The sequence below is a fragment of the Phragmites australis genome, chromosome 11 (genome assembly GCF_958298935.1).
Source record: "Phragmites australis chromosome 11, lpPhrAust1.1, whole genome shotgun sequence".
Classification (NCBI taxonomy): Eukaryota; Viridiplantae; Streptophyta; class Magnoliopsida; order Poales; family Poaceae; genus Phragmites; species Phragmites australis.
Window position 1 is genome coordinate 23,929,305 of NC_084931.1, and position 16,981 is coordinate 23,946,285.

At 41.9% G+C, this 16,981-nt stretch overlaps 1 protein-coding gene and 1 long non-coding RNA gene across 5 annotated transcripts; one reads left to right on the forward strand and one right to left on the reverse strand.

Moving 5' to 3' along the window:
- Window positions 1-8,313: 8,313 nt before the first annotated feature.
- Window positions 8,314-16,929, reverse strand: LOC133884643 (uncharacterized). 4 transcript variants are annotated; one of them, XR_009903152.1, is made up of 6 exons: window positions 16,608-16,929; window positions 15,692-15,864; window positions 13,776-13,884; window positions 13,170-13,241; window positions 9,819-10,554; window positions 8,314-8,704 (listed from the first exon to the last, which is right to left on the reverse strand). It is a non-coding gene; the product is annotated as an uncharacterized LOC133884643 (long non-coding RNA). The 4 variants fall into 4 exon arrangements; XR_009903150.1 differs by having other exon boundaries at window positions 13,170-13,318; XR_009903151.1 differs by lacking the exon at window positions 13,776-13,884.
- Window positions 10,101-16,060, forward strand: LOC133884642 (beta-hexosaminidase 3-like). The gene is made up of 14 exons (XM_062324130.1): window positions 10,101-10,430; window positions 10,509-10,583; window positions 11,561-11,596; window positions 11,693-11,804; window positions 12,359-12,429; window positions 12,560-12,690; window positions 12,915-12,980; window positions 13,210-13,310; window positions 13,540-13,599; window positions 13,678-13,711; window positions 13,852-13,950; window positions 14,030-14,089; window positions 14,787-15,037; window positions 15,714-16,060. Exons 1-14 carry the CDS (start codon window positions 10,101-10,103, stop codon window positions 15,878-15,880), a joined length of 1,593 nt encoding a protein of 530 aa, XP_062180114.1. The 3' UTR covers window positions 15,881-16,060.
- Window positions 16,930-16,981: the final 52 nt, after the last annotated feature.

The window sequence follows — 16,981 nt, forward strand, 5'->3', positions numbered from 1 at the left end:
ATGGCATGTTGCTTTCATAGCTTCGTAGTGCCTGTTTGGAACATAGGAATATTATAAATCGGAGTTTAGATAAATATAACACGTGACTTTCCTGCAAAAGAAAATAACACACGCCAATAGACCGTTTGGATGATGAAGCACATGCAACTTTCAGAAGTGTTTTGAAAAATTGTCCTTCCAACGCAATTTTTTATTGAAAAAATAAAAATAAACAAATTCCGTTGGTTGCCATCGATGGGCTAGAAAAGCAAGCAGATTACGTTCGGCCCAAATCATGCTGGTCCACCTGAGTGGAGTCTAGGTAAGAAATGGACCAGCCCCAATAAACTGTAGGGTACACAAATGATTCGCATCACAACACAAATTGAAATCGCTGATGAGCATGTACCCAACAGTTTGTACTTTGTCCTTTCAAAAAGGAAAAAAAAGGTTGTACTTCCGGACATGTTTGGTTTATAGCCACGCTCTACCACATTTTAGGTACATAAGTGTGACTTAGTCTCCCATCTCTAAGCTGTCAGCTGTCTGCCAAAGCAAGAATGATCTTCAGCACAGCCACCTCGACTTTCATGTCTCTTTCTGTGGATGAGTAGGTGTTTTACATGGGCGTCAACAATCCGTGTGGCCCGCCGGCATTATTCGCATGTTGTAGCCGAAAACGTTGCCAGTAAGGTTGAGGAAGAAGATGAGAAGCTCATAAAGGCGCGTGTGGGTTTAGCTCACTTGCATTCGAAGATCTCTCAGATGTCGAGTAAATCACTGGTACCGCGTGAGGTGAAGAATTGGCCGAAGATGGTGCTGGCGGATGGTTCTCCTCGGAACAAGGTACATCTGTATGTGTGCTTTGCAGGTTCGACGTCGACGGTGGAGAAGAGCTTTCAAGCGATTGGAGATCGGACGGCATCATGGCCGGCTGGCTCCAGTTGCCCTTGGATTGGATCTTTGCCTCGGCCAAGGATCTCGCCTATTGAAAGGACAATGATGTCGTCTAGAGGGGGGGTGAATAGGCATTTTAAAAAAAATTCATCCTTTTTTATTGTTGGTCTAAACTTGCAGCGGAATATAAATGAACGGATTTTTTACAAGTGAAAAACCTAAATATGCTAGGCTCAACTAGTGCACAATCACCCTAAATAAGTGTGGAAATTACAATCCTAAGGTGACAAAAATTACTCTAATATAGCAAGAGATATGCAATAAAATTTAAATTGAAAAATGCTGGAAACACTGTTCATATGCCTGAAATTACTGTTCACCAGATACTCCGGTGAAGACAGGAGTCTCCGGGTTGTACAGGTCCGGAAACTCCGGTGAACTCCGGATTCTCCGGTTTCTGTACAGAACAGAGTCCGAACTGAATAAAAAGGATGGGTAGAGAATTCTAGCTCAAACCAAGTGATGTCGTGTGTTTCTGGAGATGGTTCCAAGTAGATCCACGAAGAACCTACACTCAAATATACACAAACAAGTAGATCAAGCAATATGCACAAAGATTTGAGCAAGAACTTAAAAGTAAGAAAACAAGAGAGGAGATACAAAGATTTGTTTCCCGAAGTTCGAATTCACCACCGTGAATCATACGTCTCCGTTGAGGAAGCTCCAACGAGCCGGGTCTCTTTCAACCGCTTTTCTCGATCCACTCTTAATTTCTTCCCTTGCGGAGGCGAAATCGAGCCCTTCACAAACTTCCGCGGCAACCCACAACCTTGGGTGCTCGTCGGCGACGCCTAGCCGCCTAGGAGGCTTCACCTCCAAGAGTAACAAACACGACGACGAACTTCTTGCCGAGAACTCAAGTGCTCAAGATTGGATTTTAGCTCACTTGCTCTCAATCTTCCAATCTCTCAACCCAACTCACTTTTCTTCTCAAATCACACACTAGAATGGAGTGGGAGAGATTCTTTTGGCTCTAAAAATGTGTTCTTTCGTGCCCCTTGCAGCAGCCCCAAAGGATGAGGTGAGTGGGGTATAAATAGCCCACTTCAAAAACTAGCCGTTAGGCTCTTTTCTGAACTTTACCGGAGAATCCGGCCTACACCGGAGTCTCCGGCCACTCCAGGTACCGGAGAATCCGGTCTTCACCTGAGTCTCCAAGTACAGCACAGCTGACATCCGAAAAATGGCGATAACTTTTTATCCCGGAGTTCGATTTCGATGATTTTAGACTCTATGGAAAGCTTATTCAGAGGGCTACACATCCCAACTGAATTCATGACCTAAGACACATAAGATTAAATTAGGAACACTCCAAAACCCATTTTGGACACTTCCACACTTTCCGCTCCGGACTCTTAACAACAAACTCTCACTTTGGGTTTGGTTAGGAACTCTTGAGCACTGAGACGCGACAACGTGTTGCATCCCTCTTAATAGTGCGGCATACCTAGACTCAATTTCAAAGATAAAACACATTTGAACCACTTTGAGCTTTTGAAAAACTTTCAAGTACCGCTTCTTTCTTTCAAACCTTGAGGGTTGCCAACTTTCATATATTCTTCACTCTATCTCTTCTTGATTCTTCATATGATTGATGTGAATCATCCATAACTTCCCATGGCCTCGCATGGTCCATTGGCGCAAAGCCTTTACTCGCTCTTCATCACCGCCTTGGTCCTTCGGCGCCAAGCCATTTTCTTGCCCTTCACCACAGATGGTCCATCGCAGCCGAGTCTTGCTTGCCCTTCACCATCTTGCCATAGAAAACTACTGTGTATTCGACATCTTCAAAGAATTCATTTTATTAAATATGGAGTCCACTCTTGTTCTTCACTCTTGGCATATATGATTTCAATTCAACTTATGCCTTCTTATGGATCCTAACCTCAACTCACTCTCAGACATAAAGTACATGGGTTAGTCCATAAAACCTAAATGACAACATTTATACCTTAAGTTACTTGATCTCCATAAGTAACTTATTAGCCTTCATGTATATTGTCAATCTTCATATAGAACCTAACCCCACTCATTCTTAAACACATAGCACACGGGTTAGTCCATAAAACTCTATTGATAAGTCATACCTTTAGTTACTTAATCTCCACAAGTAACTTAGCCTTCAAGCTTATTGCTAATCTTATTGAGCTTCTTCTTCTTCTTATGAGCATCACTAAAATCTCAATAACTTTTGATGCAATTCTTTGAACTCATGGCATTTCTCAAAGAATCCACGCTTCATCATTTATGCATCTCCTATAGAATAACATAATAGCAATTCTCAATATGATTGTTAGTCCATAGGCATTGTCATCACTTACCCAAGCATCACTTAGATCTCATTCATCTCGATGCATTTTCAATCTTCCAATTTACCTAGAGCTCATGCATATCTCTCATCCATGCATCACCTATGGAAAAACCCACTAACAAACTCAATACCATTGTTAGTCCATATGTATTGTCATTAATTACCAAAACCACACATAGGGCTAGATGCACTTTCACCTATGCGTACATTGGGCGACATGATGCCGACGCTTGATTTGCAGGGAGATTGCCGGAGCTATGCAATCGGCTCCGGTAGGGTGCCTTTGCACGTAGGTCTATAACATCCGCCAGTTCGAAATTCAAACATCAATGTCATTTTACCGCATAGGCTGCCAAATAAAGATGGGCTTTCAAGGACCTCTGATTGGGCTCGATGTAATTCGGGGCTATCTCTCATCCGATCTCGGCTTTTCCATCTCCCCAAACCTAATTGGCTGGGTACATGTGCTGGTGATCACCGCTCTTATGCGCAGGCCCTCAGCGACGATGCAATGGCTGACGGACAGGGGTTCGGTGGTGGCGGTGGCTTCGGGCGGTCGAGGGGTGGTGCTCCAGGCGGAGGTGTTACTGCTGGTGGTGGTGCTGGTGAAGGTGGTGCTGCTGGCAGCGATGGTTCTAGCAATGATGGTAGTGGTGTTGACAGCTATGATGGATGTGGCGCAAGTCTTGGCTATTGGGGCAGATCAAGGCCTCCACATTTCTCCTTCCCCCGGGCACATGGACGGCAAGACGGTGGTGGCTGGATCGATAACAGAAGTGGCAGTGGCCGCGGAGGAGGCGTTGGCCAGAGCAATCAGGCTCCACCTCATACAAGGTCTGGTTGTGGGGGATGTAGATGTGACCGACAGGATATCTGGAGCTAATATGCCAGAAGAGGGGGTTTGGACAAATGTTGTGCAACTGACACACACGCCGAACCTTCCAGAATCTGGCATACACCAACTATTGGAAGTTCTAGGGATATCAAATACTCACGCACCAAACTCTGGCCTCACTAAAACTGTTGTTCCAATTGCCGACGAGCTCGCTGGTGTGCCAGAGGAGGGGGCCATACCAGTGGCTATGATTCTGCTAGCCTCCAATTTTGACACTGGCGTCGGACTGGTGCTGAGGGGGGTAGGACCATTTCCATGTCTGACGATGGGTCATCTTTGCCAATGGTGACTCCAGCTGTGGCGCAGTTGATTGAGATTTTAGGTGCTGGTTCTTTTACTCCAGATGTCATGACACCTCTTCGCTCTGGTATTGATGGTGAAGCCTCAGCTATGGCCATGGTGACTCCTCTTGTGGTGCCTGGGGTTGTCAAATCAGATGTGGGGCCAATGCTCAGGTCCTATGGCTGCAAACTTTACACAGGCGCTAGCTTCGAATGGTATGCAAACGAAATGGCATCAAGGAAAATTTATCAAATATTGCCATGATGGGATTGCTATCATCCTGTGAAACAATTAATGGCATATAAGAGGTTCACCAGGAGGTACCCACAATTGATATATTCACTGTCTCGGGAGGTGTGGTGCATGATCGACAAACAAGTAACAGATCTTCAACATGTAGTGACGAGGATAAGATTATGAAGGCGACATGTATGGCAACAAAGAACTGCTTAGAACAAGACACTTTTCAGAGGTACTTACTAACTAAGATTCTAGAGACTGCTACACAGGGAGGATCAAAGAGAAGAGTTTCTGAAGGTTTTCCATATTTTGGAGGTTGTCACAATAGAGCTCTTCGCCAAGCACGAATGACCATGTAGCTCTGGATTACAAGCTTTATGACAATTTATTTTTTTATCATGTTTCCTCCTCGTGTGATGTTGCTTTTATATGTCGAAATATTGTAATGATCAACTGTGAGTTGTATGCATTTAATGATGCAAAAGTCAGATATTTTATCCATTTTCTGAAAAAAGTGTGACTTAGCCGTATCGAGTGTTTGGTTAAGTCATATCAAGTGTTTGGTTAGTTGCAATACTTCTGACATGCCAAAAACTTTCTCTTCGATTCGTTGTGTTGCCTAGTTTTGCCATAGTTGTCACGGATGTTTTGTCCATCATAAAAACTATGGAGCGCCACGGTGCCGTGGAAAATTGAAGCAAACAACAAAAGCGGAAAATTGAAGCAAACAACAAAAGCATCCAAATAGACTCTCTGAATTGCATTGCACTACTAATCTCTCTCTCTCTCTCTCTCTCTCTCTCTCTCTCTCTCTCCAGGCATTGGATAAGATTTAAATAACTAACTAAGTAATTTTTCTAACTTATATTATCTAATTAGTTAAGGATAAATGAATAGATCAATCCATGCCCATCCTAGGTTTTAGGAATGAATTTGCCCTGGTAAAGAGCAAAAGCTAGTCTACCATCCGAAGGGTAATCATGGCTAGATCGTAGATAGTTTTCAGTAGTTTTTCTTCCATCTTTTTTTTGTTCTCGCTTGTAAATAATTTCTATTAATATATAGTCCACCATCGGAAGGGCAATCATGGCTAGATCGTAGATAGTTTTCAGTAGTTTTTCTTCCTTCTTTTTTTTTTTTGTTTTCGCTTGTAAATAATTTCTATTAATATATTAGTTGCACAAGTGTCTTGATCACTATCATAGTAACTTTATGGCCGCTGCTACACGTACACTGATGTTACCACTGGCCGTCCGACCTGGCAAACCGTGCGGCTACCTTACCGCAAAGGGAGAAAATTGATCATTTGACATCTAAAATATATAAAAATTATTCGCTAAGGATGACACATGGGTCAGTCTAAGTCTATACAAGTGGATCTGATATTAATTTAACTGATACTCTATACAAGTGGATACAGTATCAATTTAACTGATACTCTGATGTTTCAATGTTAAATGATCAAATCTCTCCCATCGAAGGCACTGTAGCGATAACTGGTCGGGCAGCTGGGTACGCATAGCTTTTCCGTAACTTTATTAGCTCAGCGCAGCCAGCAGCGACCGGAGATTCCTTCACGTCGAACCTCGCAGCCAGCAGGACGCCTGGAAGAACGGAAGGGAACGTGGTCATGCTTCGTGATCGCCGGCGCAAGGTCTCGCCTTGGGACTCGCGCGACGCAGCTGCAGGAGATCGAAATGAGCTCCAGTTTACGGGGACGGAAGCCCCGGCGCTCCTCGACCCTGGATCCGCGCGTAGCCAATGCGCGCACAAGTGTACAACGCGACGGCCGTGAGCCGGATCGGCGGCGCCGTCCGTGGACGAGGGTAGGAGCGCAGGCACCGGCAGTTGGGCGCTTCGCTCCGTCATGTGGAAGTCCCGCGGACTTATAGTTTATTATGATGTTTATTTATATTGAGATTTTTGTTAAAGAGATAGTTAAAAAGTTATATAATAGGTAAAAGAATTAATGGATAGATATATATACCATGTGAAAAAGATTAATGTCTGCAGAGGCTTCTTGGAGAAGGTTCCAACCAATCCACAGTTTCGACCGGGCTGGGCTGAATCTCTCGGAGGCAAAGAGCCTAGGAGCCCATCCGTTCCTTCGCTGGGTAGTGCCCACCAGTGGGCCAGAAAGGCAAGCAGATCATTCTGTTAGCCCATCAAAGTGGAAACTATGCAAATCATAGGCCTAAATACTGAAGAGCACACTACTTTCGTCAATCATAAATAGAGATTTAGTAATAGTACTTTTGTTTAATAAATTTTCAATATCCAAATTACATTAGTTTTTATTGATTTAAGTTATTCTACCATCATGTTATGTGACGTAGCAGACTTGAGTGCTGGAACTTTGTAATAATAACAATAGCTGCACGCTCTTATGTTAAAGGCCGGATATTCTATTTTATTATTAAAAAAATACTAAAGAGCACACAAATCATGGCCATCGAGAATGTGCGGACACCCGACAGACGAGCGCCGGTATAAGCACGAAAATATTTTCGCGGAAGGTGTACCAACACATGACGTGGGTGCTTCCAGGAAATGTCGAGTGCATGCACCCGTTAAGAACCCTGTTTGGAACAAGAATAGAAAACACGGAGAAAGGTAGAAAACTGAAATACAAAAGGAATGCAACGACAAAACAGAGGATCGGAAATATAGGTATTTTATAGGAATTGTTGTTTGGAACACAGGAATAGGAGTAGAGGAAAATTTGGAAGTGAATAGTAACCTAACGTGAACATTTGGAAGGATTTGGAAGGAAAATTATGGAATCAAGAACCCCGAAATCACTTGACGCGTGGCATAACATCTTCGTGAACAAAAAGTTCGTACGTATACCATATTCCGCCGACAGAACGGATGTAAACTAACGAGCATACTTCTACCTTGCAGCCCGTAATTTGTACTGTAATCACACTGCACTACTCTCTTTTCCGTAAAGAAAAGATGGGATAAGATCTGATCTGACAGTTCTAAGCTGACATCCTCGGTACAACGAGCTGCAGGCACACATACCCAGATACTTGACTCGAATTTCTCAGCAGCAACCACAGAACCCTTCACGTTGCCGAGAATGGCATCCAAACCGTGAGAAATTGGCCAAAACTAGACCCATTTCTGGAAACTCCAAAACATTTTTCTCTCTCTCCTTTGTGTCCGCAATTAGTGACAAGTTTTTCAGATGAAGGAATAATACTTAGTAACATGTTTTTTAGATGAAGCAATTAATGACAAGTAACATGTTTAATTTGTCAGTTGTCATTCCGTGTGGCCATTTACTCGTCAGATTAGTTGGCATAATTTCAGCGGTTTTCAGAATCTTGTAGCATTTAATTCATCGATTCTTTAGCTGTTTAATTCGGTTTTAGATTATTTGGCTGTTCAATTCGGTTTCAGTCGCATGGTTATTGCAGGGTTATCGCTCCCATAATACCATTATAAGTTCTGAAGACCTTGAGGCATTGGGATTTGGGATGTGAATTTTGACCTCGTTCTTCTCATCTCGCTGCATCGGTCCTCCACTGCGTCAAGCCATCATTGCTTCATAGTCTTCCTTCAACCTCAAGTAAGAATGAATTCTAATATGTTTGCATTCATGCTTATGTGTAAAAGGTATATTTTGTGTAGCCACCTGATGTTGGTTCATAATATGAATATTGCGTCGTTTATATTCTTTGTAATCTCAAATCTGTCTCGAACAAACATTAGGAGCTAAATTCATGCCCAATTTTCCAACACAAGCACCCAATCAACGCGTCGTGCTTCGACGGCTTCGCTCATCCAAAGCTGTGGGCGAGAATGGATTATTTTGGGATTGTGCGAGATCTCACCTTGAACTCGACGGGGATAGCAATGAATCTGAAGGAGTACAAACTTACGGATGTACAGTTCCCAACATCCAGATCGCACCAGGAGCAGTTTATCCGTTTTAGGCCCCTGGTATGGTCAATGCAGGTTGCAACCACACTTAATCTATGTACTCACACCATTAACCTCCTGATACCCAGACTAATCGCTCCGGGCCGATCCTGTAATCAACATGCAATAGAAAATTAGTTCTACCAAATCTTATAGCGCGAAAGGAAAGGAAGGGATAACCAGACTGCTCTATATTTCTCAACGGAATGAAGAAAAAAATACGCAGACAGCGCAAACAATCTTTTTAAAAGAGTTAGGCAGACCGAGGCAGCATAATCGGATGCGGACCAAACGACTGACGAGGCTCGGGACCATCATCACGGTCGACACTGGTCGGGGGAATAGGACAGCTACATGTGATCTACCAAACCAATTACCGCTAGTATTTATTACTGCTCCCGCGTCATGCCATTTCAGGCTCCCGCCGAAACGAGGAGCAACACGAGGCAGCAAAATCTTCCTCATTCTCCAACCATTGCTTCCTAATCCATCTCACTTGTGGAAAAAAAGAATCTTAGAAAGTTCCTTTGTCATCTCAGACTTTGGTATAACCACTACATTGAACAGTAGTACGTCTTTGATATATCTCATATTTTGGTAGTATCCCATTAACCACTTCGTTCAACAGTATATATATATATATATATATATATATATATATATATATATATATATATATATATATATATATATATTTGATAGCTCATACTTTGGTACCAATCAGCCACCTCAATTATAAGACATAATCGTCTCAAGGACGGTCCAAATTAGTGCTTGAACCTACATGCATTGGCATTCGGCAGTAAGCTACTTTACCTACCTGACCTAGTCAGTAGCCACCCAGATCTTCGTCCTTTCTGCATATCCTCTCCTCTCTGCTTCCTTCCGCAAAAATTATCCTAGATTCCTCGCTGAACAATGCCATCACCCTGTCCTTCCTCTTGGGTCACCAAAACAACCCCGCCTCCCACATGCCATTTCTCCCCTACCCCAACCCTCCCCTGAACCAAACCCAGATCTCCCCATTCACCGCCACATGCCTCATGGTGCAGTTGTTGTGTGTTGTGTGCATCAGTGGGGCTAGTTAATTGCCATCTACCCCTGCACCCTCGTTTGTCAGAGCCCATAAAGGTAGGAACAGCACAAACCATCCTCTTGTTGTTTTTCATCCAAAAAGTGGGCAGCACAAGCAAAGGGGAGCTAAAGTTGTCCCGTTTCACTTACCTCGTTGGTTGGTGCAATACACTAGCCCTCCACTCCACCGCCCGGACAGCGCAAAAGGCCGCCTTTCCTCCGACGTGGCCGGCGGTCCGGTTTTAGCAGCAACAGTTTGCGCAGACAGCCTGCGTCTGGCTACCAGTGGTCGCTGGTCAGTAGGTGTGCGATACTTGTCACTCGCAATCATCCCCCTCCTTATCTCCACACATTCCTTGCCTGAGATATATAGCTGACGAGTGAGTTTCTGCAGGGAAGGGACACTGTAGTGTACTGGCCGGTTCTGCGGAGATGGCGCCGGCACCACTGGAGTTGCTGCCGATGCTGGTGCTGCTCATGGTGGTCGTCGGGCCATGCGCCGGCGCCGGAGACGGAGCCGGGCGCATCGAAATGTGGCCAATGCCGGCGTCTGTGAGCCGCGGCGCGCAGACGCTCTTCGTCAGCAAGGACCTCAAGCTGTCGACGGTGGGGAGCAACTACTCCGACGGTAAGAGTATCTTGAAGGACGCATTCCAGAGGATGGTGGCGGTTGTGGAGCTGGACCATGTCATCAATGGGAGCTACCAGGGTGCACCCGTGCTCACCGGCGTGAACGTCGTTGTTCGTTGGACGAACGATGAGGTACGTCTGGTGGGCACTTAAGCAGAAGGACTTCTGTTCCTTTTTGTGCTCTGCGTCTGACTGTTTGGTCTTCTGCAGCTCAACTTCGAGGTGGATGAATCGTACAAGTTGTCTGTGCCTGCAACTGGAAATCCGTTGTATGCCCAAATTGAGGTTAGTAAGAAATGCTGTGTTCATTGCTCAATGTCTGTGCTGCCAACAATATAGAGTGGAAAATTATTTCTGAAGGAAAATATACAGTGTAAAGTTGACAGTTGACGTCAGATGGTGAAAATTCTGTACTTCTGATATTTCTTTCCATCGTGAATGTATGAAAAAGAAGGCATTCCTATTTTTATGAGAAGCTAAACAACAATATGTTCATATCATGCACCAAGTTTCATTATGACTGTACTCAGAAGATGACCCAGAAATCGCCTTCGCCTCATAAATATACAATGCCTGCTGTACAAAGTGATCAATTGCTTTCCTGTTTTTTAAAAAAAAACTCATAGATATATGCAGTGTAAATTATCAGATATTCAGGGTGCTTTAACAACCTGTTTTCAGTATATCATCTATACTACTCCCTCCGTTCACTTTTATAAGGCGTATTTAAATTTTAAAAAGTCAAACTTGAAGATTTTGACCAACAATTAGTTAAATTACAAAAATATTTGGTGTATAAAAATTATACCAATATATTCGTACTTCAAATTACTTCACATAATATTGGTTTTGTACCTATTAAGAATATATTTTATGAGAAATTAGTGGTCAAAGTTTAATCTTGAGGACTTTTTGAAATCAAAATACGCCTTATCAAAATTAACAGAGGTAGTAGTTCGCACTGTACCACACCCACCACATCCTCTCTCACTGACACCAGAATGCTTGTTAACATAGAAATCTACCAGATCGATCCCTGATACATGAGTTAGGCATTAATTTCTGTGAAGAAGAATACCTATGTTCTGTCCATGCAACACCGCCATGTGCTTAAACTACAAAAATAATTTACAGTAAACTGATTGATTTTTTGGCAGCACTGATGCAAACCATTCTTATCATGTGGTGCTGCTCACTACAATACCTTATACACCGTAAAAGTAGTGAGACCTAAATGATGCCACATCACAATAATTTTGCAGGCTCAAACAATTTATGGAGCACTTCATGCCTTGGAGGTAACTCAAAGTGAAAGTAATTTGCATGAGTATAACCTAAAATCCGCCCAATTATTACTTTCAAGATATCTAACCGTAAGTTTTGTATTATTGCAGACCTTTAGCCAATTGTGTAACTTTGATTTCAATGCAAGGCTAATTGAACTTCATTCGGCTCCTTGGACTATCCTGGACACGCCCAGATTTCCTTACCGAGGGCTTCTTATTGGTATGCTATAGTATAGTCTGAATTTTGCATCCATTTTGTTAAGTATTCAGGGCAAAAAGCTTCTAAAATGGACTTCCAACAGCTAATTCCAGCTCTTCGATGTAGCTCAACTTCCATTGCTTAAAAGTCTGCAGTTTATCTCTGCTCTTATATGGATCACCTATCATCCGAAAATAAAAATGGCTTTAACATGTCTAGCCAATTAGCCATGCATGTCAAGACATTTAAATAGCTTCATCACCAAGACACCAAGTTGGTACAAAATAGGTAGCGTAAAAAAGACCAACAGCGACACTCTGTGATACAGTAAAGCTACACTTCTCTCGAATAACATACAGTAGACCTATATAAACACATCAATAATTAGCCATATCGTAAGTCTGAAAACTAGCAGAGTTTTCCCACCTCTTGAATTTATGCACACAACCATATATACCATTTATATGCATAATGCATCTAAGAAACCTAGAATATGATGATCTAATAGCTTATTTGTTGTCCACAAACTGTTTGATCATAAGCATCAATATTAACTTGTGCATTGTATGCTACAGATACTTCAAGGCATTATCTTCCTGTCCCAGTAATAAAAAGTGTAATTGATTCAATGACCTTCAGTAAGTTGGTAGGTTTGACCTTTCCACATGCAAATCAAGTTCATTAATCCTAAATTCTACTCCTCTCTTTTATTGCAAAGTTCTCCTTAAATTAGTTTCAGCTAAATCATGTGATTTGTGTAATCTATCATCATGCAGAACATTCTTCATTGGCATATCGTGGATGAGCAGTCATTTCCTCTTGAAATACCTTCATACCCAAAATTATGGAATGGCGCATACTCTTATTCAGAGAGATATACAATGGATGATGCTATCGACATTGTTCAGTGAGTTCTGCTTTTGTTACAGTAATCATTTGCCATTTAGCATTATCCAGACTTCTAAGCTCCAAAGAGCTTGCAGAAAAAACATTACTAAAGTCTGCAAAGTAAACTCAGCAAAACTCCAAATTTTATCCATCCTTTGCTTAATTGATGTGCTCATTTGTAGAGATCACTTAGCTATGCTTCTGGATTTACTCAAGTAAAGATGACTTATCAGGAATTTGCAGGTACGCTGAAAAACGAGGTGTGAATGTCTTGGCTGAGATCGATGTACCTGGTCATGCTCTCTCATGGTAAGATACTTAACTCTGTGCAATGCTATTATTATCTAGAAAATGGACCACGAATTTCAAGTTTTATTGATACAAAATTTAATCCTTTGTTTTTGCAGTACTGTACACTCACAGTATATTCTTTGAATGTAGAAAGTAAATTTTAATATACATATGAAATAATATAAATTGATATAAGAATAAGCGTACCTAACATGTGTTAAAATTCAGTGCACTTCTCTTGTTTCAGGGGTGTCGGATATCCATCATTGTGGCCATCAGCTACATGTAAAGAACCACTTGATGTCAGCAGCGACTTTACATTCCAAGTGATTGATGGAATTCTTTCAGGTTATACACTGTCAAAAGAAATCATTCTAGATTTAGACCAATTCCCCAGTCGAAACTTTGAAAGGTCAACTAAAATGCTCATTCATTGCAAAAAAAGAACAAAATAGCAGTTTATACTAAAATTCAGCAAAAAAATTGGTTGAATGGCCTGAGTAATAAGTCAATCATGGGCAGAAAAGAACATAATGGCCTCGTGAATCAATGACATTAACTTTGGTTGTCATTTCAGATTTCAGCAAGGTTTTTAAGTTCAAGTTTGTCCACTTGGGAGGTGATGAAGTCAACACAGGTAAGCTTGCAGAAATCTGTACTCTGTACAGCTAATCTACATATGTTAGAATCTATTCATTTTTTATTATAATTTCAGGTTGCTGGACTACCACACCACGCATTAAATCATGGTATGTACTTATCTAGGAAAGAGAAAATAGGAAAATGTGATAAATCGATATGACATTTGATAACCTTCTGTTTGTTATCATCGCTACAAATTGCCACTTGTATCAGTCATCTAATCTGAAGTCTTTTTCTTGGCTTGCAGGTTGATTCAGCATGGTATGAACGAGTCTGATGCCTACAGATATTTTGTACTGAAAGCTCAAAAGATAGCAATATCACACGGTTATGACATCATTAACTGGTAGGATGTACGGTATGACTAGTTTTGCATATTAAAATGTTCAAACTAGCTGCTAACAAACAGTTTCTCATCCTTGTAGGGAAGAAACATTTAACAACTTTGGAGACAAGTTGGATCGTAAAACTGTGGTGCATAACTGGTATTTCCCTCACAGCCTATTGGCTGGTACTATATGAAAGATTTACTAGCATCCTTGTTGCAAAAAAACATCTAGCACAAAACCATGCACACCAGCAAGTCTATTACTGCCCCCGACCACAAAAGGTGACATTTTGAACATCAACACGTCGCTCAAAATGCAACTTGGACCACTAATTCTAATTTATACCATAAATTTGTAATGGTAATATATTTATAAAGCATAGCAAAAGTATAATATCATGCAGATACCTTTCAAGAGAAATCCATTCATACAATTTTGAAATGTTCATTCTCAACATACAAAAATTATATTGATGTTCAAAGTTTAGATAGTTTGAATGCATGCAATACAAAATATCACTTTTTGTGACTTGACAGAGTACTACATGGCAATGCATCTTGTGAAAAACAAGAAGTTTAGACCTTATCAGCCAAATTTAGTACAGTGCCTCTCATTTGGTTGACATCAAGTATTATAGTTTATTAGGCACATAAGTGCAAACCCATCCATAATTCTTAAATAAAAACAACTTGCATTAACTTATATCCACTGTTCTAAATAGATGGACATAGAAGTTTTCACTCCCTATGTATTAGGATCACAGGAACAGATTCAGTGCAATCACATATTCACATATTGATGTAACCAATTATCACATCTGCTTAACTGTTAGTTTTCCCTCATAAATTGATAGGCTTGGAAGTGGAGTTGCGGAGAAAGTGGTTGCTGCTGGTCTGAGATGCATTGTAAGCAACCAGGATAAGTGGTACCTAGATCACTTGGATGCTACATGGGAGGGATTTTACATGAATGAACCACTGACAAACATCTACAACCCGGAACAACAGAGTTTGGTTCTTGGCGGTGAGGTATGCATGTGGGGTGAACACATAGATGCATCAGACATTCAGCAAACCATTTGGCCACGTGCTGCAGCAGCTGCAGGTATGATCAGCTAAACATGTTTCAGCCTTCTAATTTTATCTAATATTAAGAGTTTAGCATATCCATTCTTACACTATAGCAAAGCTAGTAGACTAGTAGTTACAAGGTATTGCCATCTATACATTATTTTCATGAGTAGCACAATACTACATAAATTGATATAATATTATTGTTGATCTCTCAAGTTCGCAAGGGAAGTAACATCTACACCAAGGCAGTCAATAGTTTTCTTGATATACCCAACAAAGCTTGATATGTGCAACAAAAACTTGATATCAACCTGTCAAAATGGGGACCTTTCATAACCAAGAGCCCTAAACCCTACAATGAGGAGGCACACCTCACACAATGGCTATTAAAGTTTCAATGTTTCATGCAAAATTGAAACGTTCATTTTTCAAAAAAAAAATCAGCATGAATGTACATGTGGACAACTAAGACTCTAAAGACTAGAGCACAATGAAGCATCTCATATCTGCACCATGAGTTCATGACTGCATAGTATGAAAGGCATAATCAGTGTAGCAGGTTCCTAAACACCCACATGTGTAGGTGCAATAACCTGTTCAGTTTTAATTTTGATTCTCACAAAAATGAAGTAGCTTATAATTTTTTTTAATGTTTTGTCGTCCTTATCATGTTGCTTTGACTCACCAATTCACTTATCAATTTGAAGAGCGGTTGTGGACACCCATTGAGAAGGTTGCGAAGGACACAAGATCGGTCACTGCGAGATTGGCACGCTTCAGGTGCTTGCTGAATCAAAGAGGGGTTGCTGCTGCACCGCTAGCTGGTTATGGCCGTTCAGCGCCATCAGAACCAGGTTCCTGTATAAGGCAGTAGGACTTTCATATCAGGTACATAATATTCATAAAAGAAATAAACACCATTCCAGGCATCGTTTTTTACAGCTTTGAGCAATTAAGAAGAGCTCAGATCAATGTAAGGCAAGAAGTTGTGTGGGCCAACATAATATTTCAATAATATTCTATTTTTGATGTGGTAATTGTATTCATGTGGAGATATCTGCTCCTGTTTTTGTTTCCGTGTGCAATCATAGTCCACAAGGTTTTGTTTCGTACCATTATTGATACAAAAGGTCTTAAAATGCTCTGAAAAAGGTGTATTACCCCTTGAAACCGACATTTGAAATCGGACTTTTTTTTTTCACAAATGCATCCTTAATGCAAAGTGCATATGAGACTTCCTTCACAAGAAGTATACCTAATCCACTGAGCAACTTCCCCAGTATAAGATAACTAGTTGGGTGGGTGGCTGCAGCACCCAAATGGGAGAAACCCCTCTATTAGGATGCCAATTACCATTGTCAGTTATCGTTAATTCCACATGCCCAGTAAAAAATGTTGGTACATGCCTAGTAACAACTAACAAGTTCTAACTATGAATTTGCACAATGAAATCAAACCGTATCAATTTAGATTAGACATGGAGCGTTGGATGAACCACCCGCCCTTAATAGCTTGCCACTAAGTCAGGTCCAGACACTGAATGATGTAGCAGAACTGTAGAAATCGCCGATAAAAAAAAGGAACTGTAGAAATCGCGTTACCTCGTCCGCCTCGTGAGGTAAGAAGCAGTTCGCGTGGCTGCAGTAGCACGCACCCCACGGCGCTGCTTGACCGGACACGCGCACGAGTGGACCGACCCCTCGCAGGGCGTGAGACGCCCATGCCGCCATGCGTACGTGGTCGTCGGTCGGGGGCGCCCTCCCCGCGCGGTGGAACCGGATGCATCGGGGGTCGCTCGGGCGCCGCGCCTCACTACGCCGTCTACGCCGTCCCGTAGGAGTCCGGGCTCCTTCCGGCCGCCGGCCGCCGGCCGCAGGGGCTGTCGCCTCCCGGGGAGAAGATTCCAAACGTGCCACATTTTTGAACTGGGCTGGGCCGGATCTGCCAAGGTGGAAACAAAGATGCTGGGCTCGAA